General features: G+C 38.3%; 1 protein-coding gene across 2 annotated transcripts; it reads right to left on the bottom strand.

Moving 5' to 3' along the window:
- Positions 1-924: 924 nt before the first annotated feature.
- On the bottom strand, positions 925-6,580 carry LOC126824819 (coadhesin). Of its 2 annotated transcripts, XM_050554219.2 has the most exons (6): positions 6,304-6,579; positions 4,900-5,073; positions 3,765-3,938; positions 2,954-3,127; positions 1,444-1,806; positions 925-1,129 (listed from the first exon to the last, which is right to left on the bottom strand). In XM_050554219.2, exons 1-6 carry the CDS (start codon positions 6,515-6,517, stop codon positions 960-962), a joined length of 1,269 nt encoding a protein of 422 aa, XP_050410176.1. In that variant the 5' UTR covers positions 6,518-6,579; the 3' UTR covers positions 925-959. The 2 variants fall into 2 exon arrangements, with proteins under 2 accessions (XP_050410176.1, XP_050410177.1); XM_050554220.2 differs by lacking the exon at positions 4,900-5,073 and having other exon boundaries at positions 6,304-6,580.
- Positions 6,581-6,928: the final 348 nt, after the last annotated feature.

The following is a 6,928-nucleotide window of genomic DNA, read 5'->3' as shown; positions in this document are numbered from 1 at the left end:
ATATGGGCTTAAACCGCTAGCCTATAAGCTCTAACCGCCCACACCGCAACCATCAAAACTCCCTCCCAGAATTTGTGCCAGGAAAGAGATGCCGACAGTTATATCTACAAAGAATTGAAATGAAATGTTGTTTAACATCGTACTGTTCTTGTCCGATTGGGCTAATGAAAACGGGTATACAGAATACAGTGTGCTATGAGGGTAATTTTACCCGGGCAGCGGCACGACGACCTACTCTTACAGCAAATTCCATCTGTCAAGGGATCTTTTACGTGCACACCAATATATACACGGGACCTCTGTTTTCCGTCCTTTGTCCTGTACATCTGACAAGGGGAAAGCACGCTGGAAAATCCAGACCAGCTTTATCGGCTAACATAGGGAGCGAACCCGCGACCTCCAGGCTTGCGCTCCGTCCTGTCCCTCTGACAAGGGAAATCACGCTTGAAAATCATGATGAACTTTCTGGACCAACACCAGGAGCGAACCCGCGACCGAGACCGACAAAGGACGATCCTAATTTCAAATTGATTCCTTATTATTATTAATTTTATAATTCCAATATCAGTTTTCTGATTCATTTGTGTCTTATGAGTATTTAGCCTAGAACTGTGGGGCGTTTACATGTATCTTTCAGGAACAGAGATTAAGATGGAAAATAGTATGAAATGCGGTTTAATGTACTACTGTCCTTCTTCGATTGGGTAATGAAAACTGGCTAACGCCATACATTGTGCTACGAGGGACATTTTGCCAAGACAGCTGGGCTACGGTTTACTCTTATATCGAACTCCATTGTGTACACAGACCTCGATTTATTGTGCCACTCGAACGACTATGTTGTTCCTTGCCAGAGATCCCCCCCCCCCCCGTGTTACACGGAATTGAACACGGAACCGTCAAATTAAAGATCAAACGCCTTACTGACTGAGCCACAGTAAATGAGACTTTATTTTATTTTATTTATCACAGAAGCAGATCAGCCGTTCTAGTTGGGTAGCTGTTTCGTTTAGTTGACTGGATCCCGTGTTAATGGCGCCAATACCAATAGTGTAGTACATAATTAAATCATCTGTCGTCCCCCCGGTAGCAAAGGAGCTTGATTTCCTTATTGGGGTTGTCTCAGCAGCTTAAAAAAACAACCAAACAAATGAATTTAAGCAGAGTTGTATGCACCTTTTTGGAATGTTAATCTGTTTGTGGCAAACATTTTTTTTATTGATAAAGGTTGTTTGTTGATAAGGTAACGATATCAACGTTACAGCCACGTGGTAGGCATTCTTATACGACAGGTTGCGGTCATGAGAAGGATACGAGAACGTGAGCGGCTATAAGACTCTTTTGGTACCAGCTTCCCAGTGCCAAGCATTATTGGGATTAGCTAATCAAATCAGTTGTCTTATAATATGCTTGTGCTACATCATATTAAAATAATATATTCACCTTTTATCACAATAGCAATTCGTCGAATACCTGGCCTTCCATAATATTCAAAATCATTGATAATCACGTACAAGGCGGAATTTAATAATGGCATTCCTCCTAGTTTGTTAATTTGAGAGATACGTAACTTCTGGGTAGCGGTAGTTCCACTGCCTAAAGTGAGGATATTGAGATCCGAAGTAGACGCTGCCCCACCATGAGCGACGAATCCGAAGCGCCTAGCAATACCATCAATTCTCAGTTCACTATAAAGTTTCTGTAATAAATCCCTTTCCTGTCCAACCTCCTCATCCGTTATATTAGCAGAAACATCAACAGCGACTAAGACTTCCAAAGACTGGTTCGCACATAGAGAACTTGATACTGTAATTACAAAAACTACATATACAAATCTTGTTTATAATGGAGAGAGAGAGAGATGGGTGGATGGGGTTTATCGTCCAATCAAATACAAACCATATCTTTATCTCGTATTATATGGGCGGGGAAAGAGGGTAATGCGTGTGATGTACTTTCGATTTTGCGCTTGTAACCTACGTGACAAGGTACATGGTCGCATGTCGAACCTCGTGGGTTTTCATTCCCCTGGTAAAGAATCTTACGGGCAAGCGAATTATTGAAATAAAATTCAGCCATATGCTGAAATAACCTAGTTTGTGTCGAGTGGGCGTTAAATCCCAATTCTCTCCGCATCTCTTCTCCCTCTCACGTAGGTATACGTATAGGCAAAACTTAATTCAATTCCATGATGTAAAAGAGCACGCCGCCACAATTGATAACAGTTACGAGGGCGGTGACCTTTATCCAAGTTATAAATGTTCAGTAAATGTTTTCATATTCCCGATACAGCTTGTTCACCACGTCAGTTAACCGTGTGCATAGGTTGGAACTGCAGTAAAGTTATCAACGCTTGGAGTTTCGAATTGCTGTTGGGACATCTTGTAGACAGAACATACGTTTCCATATCTTTCATAATTTCAGAACAAAATTAACCCAAACTAGGTGAAGGATTGAGTAGTCGGTTTCAATCGCCTTTTCCCTAACGATCGCATATTACAACTGTTCGGAGTAGTTAATAGTGAGGTGAAAATCATCTTGTGCTGTCTGAAACGATAACTTAACTTCTCTGTGTCACTTTCAGAATCGTTAATAACGATCAGCCATATTAAAATCTGTTAAACTATTTAAATCATGTATGTCAAAATCATGTAAAATATGAACACTATTATATATTTTTTTTCACTAACTTATCACGAACGTTTTATCGATCTTTAACTTATATGTAGCTACCATTTTCAAATAACAAAAATAACACAACTGCAATTTGGGGATAGCAGTGATGTTGATGCTACTTTTGCTACTAAATTTATCTTGTTTGGAAATAAGAGGACGCGAGACTTATTATCATAGCTGCCACATTAGTTATAGTAAATGTCTCCTGTCTGACAATAACAGACAGAGAGGTCTATTATCATAGCTACCCCATTCTTAACAGTCTTAAAATCATTACCATTATCCAAGCAATCGTTACTGTCACAGCTCCTTATTTCTACAGAACCACCAGGACAGTTAGCTCCACCAATCTCTGGAGGAGGATTGTCACATACTCTACTCCTTTTCTGTTCAACACCACATACAGAACAACACGTACTAAACTCCGACCATGTTCCCCAATTACCGTCAACTAAAAATAACAAATCTGTTTTATATCATACGTATTGTCCCCAGTTAAAACTAATTGATATTTTCATCCATAGTGACCACCTACTGGAAATATCATATATTTGCCTCTAAATTTGATAACCACGTTTATATATCCGAACATAAACGTCATTTAAACTTTAGACATCAGTTTTATATAATTTGTGTAAGCAATTTTCCATATTACAGGCGTTTGTGATCCTGTTGATAGATTTGTAAAGGTGTTTTTTGTTAGTAAGGTTGGTTGTCAGGCTAAATTGTCAAAGATTAAAATGTGGCGGACATTTGACCTTCAATAAAATGTGTTTGGAAATATAATTGGTACATTTAGATTAAGAATAATGAGAGACTAAAATCACCAGGTAATTCACCGCCCAAACCACACAGGCACCGAAATGTTATTTCAGTAAGTTTGATGGAACATTGTTTCTAGATTACAAACAACGCGGGCACTGAAATATTATTTCAGTTTGATGGAACTTTTTTCCACAGACAGACACGTTGAAACCCGAAAACATCTACTGGCGGCTAAAATATAATTAAGGTTCTCAATTTATTGACGTTTGTTTATATAAATGTCTGGCCACATCTTTGTGGATTTATTTATAGAAATATCTCACCAGGACAGTTAATCATCGTGTTACAGCTTCTTGTTTCATTACCATCACCATGACAATCAGCTCCACCATAAACTGGAGCAGGATTATCACAAGTTCTAGATCTGCTCTGAGTTCCATTACCACATGTTACAGAACATGAATTAAAATCAGACCATGGCCTCCAATTACCATCAACTGACAAAAAACACAAGGCAATAGTTCTTTTTTATTATCCAAAATCGTTATCTAACTGCTATTTTTGACCTCGTTAGCCCAGTTGGCGCTAGCAAACAGGACGTTAAACCTCAATTTAGAAAACACAAATTATCTATAGTTTTAATGTACCTCTTACAACGAGAAAAGTTTATTTCAAGCGAGATTGTCAACTGTATTAATACATCAAAAATACCACTAACAGTAACAAAACTGGATGTTTACATTTTGGAATTTAATGTTTAATTAAACATTCACCATTATGTAAAATAAATTTGCATGCTTGACAAATAGACGATTGACAAATTACAAATATCTATGTAATCCCCGGGCAAAGATCTCGACAGCATGGTGGTGATTTAGTATTGGTTTTTGAATGACCCACTGTAATCAGCATTTAAAACTCGGCCTTCACAATTCTGGGTGTATTTCGTCTCCCCACAATGCTATGAAATGAAATAGGGTTTAACACCCTACTGTTCTGCTCCGAACTGGGCTAATGAAGACGGGCATACGCCATACAGTGTGCTATGAGGGAAATGTTGTCCGGACAGCGGTACTACGGTCTACTCTTCGAATTCCAGCTGTCAAGGAATATTTTACGTGCTTGCTAATGTGTACACAGGACGTCGGTTTTTCGTCCCATCTGAACGACTAAACAGCTGTTCTTGTCAGGCCCTGTGCCCTGCATCACTGAAAATGGGGAGCCACGTCGGAAAATCTGAATGAACATTCTCGGCCAATGCAGGGATCGAATACCCGACCTCCAGACTAGCGGGTCAGCGTCTTACGCACTTAGTCACCGTGCCCGCCCCCCAATGATAATATCATGTTAATAATATAACTGGCGGCTAAAATATAATTAAGGTTCTCAATTTATTGACGTTTGTTTATATAAATGTCTGGTCACATATTTGTGTATTTATTTATAGAAACATCTCACCAGGACAGTCAATCATCGTGTTACAGCTTCTTGTTTCATTACCATCACCATGACAATCAATTCCACCATAAGCTGGAGCAGGATTATCACAAGATCTATATCTGCTCTGTGTTCCATTACCGCATGTTACAGAGCAAGCATTACATCTAGACCATGGGCCCCAATTGCCATCAACTAAAAAAACGAAGGCAATTTACTATCTCCGATTGTTGTCTAATTGTTCTTTTCCCATAGCGCATGTTCGTCTTCGTTAACCCAGTCGGCGCAAACAAACAGGACGCTAAACCTCATTTCATTGTCTAGAAAACACAAATAGTTGTTTTATTATCTGTAGTTTTAATGTACCTCCTACGATGAGAAAAAGATTAAATCTAATAAATGGATATCATGTTCAGAAAAAGATTAAATCCAATAAATGGACATTATGTTCAGAAAAAGATTAAATCTAATAAATGGACATTATGTTCAGAAAAAGATTAAATCCAATAAATGGACATTATGTTCAGAAAAAGATTAAATCCAATAAATGGACATTATGTTGAGAAGAGTATGATATTGATTTGGATGATTTTAAAAATCCCGATGTCATTCTATGTCGTTAAACCGTAAAGTTTATTTCAAGTGAGACTACCAGCTTTATTAATATATCTATTGTAAATAGATGATTGACAAATTACAAATATCTATGTAATCCTAGGGCAAAGATCTCGACAGCATGTTGATGAGTTAGTATTGGTTATTGAATGACCCACTGTAATCAGCATTTGAAACTCAGGTTGGTTAGTATTAGTATTGAATGACCCACTGTAATCGGCATTAGAAACTCAGCTTTCACAATTCTTGGTGTATTTCGCCTCCCCCCTCCACCCAATGATAATTTCACGTTAATATACTGTAAAATAATTTTCAAAACCTTTTCTAATATCATCCACAATTTGTTATTTTAATAATGTTTATAAAACTTTGCATACTTTGTGTCTTTGTTTTTCATTCCAATGAGACTATGGCCGCAACCTTCATCAACGTGTCAACTGGCGGGGTTTCGATTCCCCGGTTGTACGTGACAAGGACTAGGGCCGGCTGTCAAAGCGCAAGCGAATTATGGAAATATAATTGAACCATACGTTAGTCCCGAAATGACCTAGGTTGTGTCGAGTGGACGTTAACCCCATCTCTCCCTCTTTCTCTCTTCGTCAACGAATACTACAGACATTTCATGATTCCATCTTTTTCCACACTTGAATCAAGTCGTTACAAGGGTTGACGTTCTTCTCATCTCTTTCCCCTATTGAATCAAGTCGTTACGAGGGTTGACGTTCGTCTTATCTCTCCCCCCCCCCCTTTGAATGGATTCGTCACAAATGTTCACGGATGCATCAATAATAAAAATAACCAAGAACTCACCAGCACAGCATCTGCTGCAAACCTGCGATCTTCTAATTTGGTTGCAACTTATCTGTTTCAGTGTCCGACGTTGGTGGTACCGTCTCCACATAAACAGTTGACGTCCATAAGAATATCTACGACGGATTCCATTTCGTACCCTGTGTCTTCTACCCGCATCAACAACCGTTATAATAATGACAAGAACCAGAGTTGCGGCCAACATAAACCGCATCTTGATGTATCTTCTAGTTGTATAAACGTGTACAACCAACTGGAAAACGATTGTTGAACACTGGGAATACCTCGTCTTTTAAACAGATTTCAGATGTTGACAGATGTTCTTGTTTCCCGGTAAAATTAAATTGAGTTTCCGTGTTTTAATATTAATTTTATTTTCATGTGAGGAAGTATCAAGTAGAAATTAAAGTATTTGTGTTGTTACATAACGTCATAACATTGTTACATAAAACGTGAACAAAGAGAAACCGCATGGAGATCTGTCACTTATGACAGTCATAAACATCAAAAGTTTAAAAGTTTTATGTTCATATTAGGAAATATAATAAACATCAAACATGTTGATTTTGTGCGGACAAAGATATCAGCGTGTTTGCTCAAGTTCTAACCATTTTGGGTCTTTTTG

This window comes from Patella vulgata, chromosome 6 (assembly GCF_932274485.2).
Source record: "Patella vulgata chromosome 6, xgPatVulg1.2, whole genome shotgun sequence".
In the NCBI taxonomy this organism is placed as follows: domain Eukaryota; kingdom Metazoa; phylum Mollusca; class Gastropoda; family Patellidae; genus Patella; species Patella vulgata.
The sequence above is the reverse complement of the archived record's forward strand: the minus strand, read 5'-3'. Positions and strand labels throughout refer to the sequence as shown.

Excerpts from the sequence above, each read along its gene's own strand:
- LOC126824819 (XM_050554219.2), bottom strand. The coding sequence starts at position 6,517 with ATGCGGTTTATGTTGGCCGCAACTCTGGTTCTTGTCATTATTATAACG. Across the intron at positions 3,939-4,899 it reads CACGATGATTGACTGTCCTG|TTGATGGTAATTGGAGGCCA; the intron begins GTGAGATGTTTC and ends GTTTTTTGTCAG. Across the intron at positions 3,128-3,764 it reads CACGATGATTAACTGTCCTG|TTGACGGTAATTGGGGAACA; the intron begins GTGAGATATTTC and ends TGTTATTTTTAG.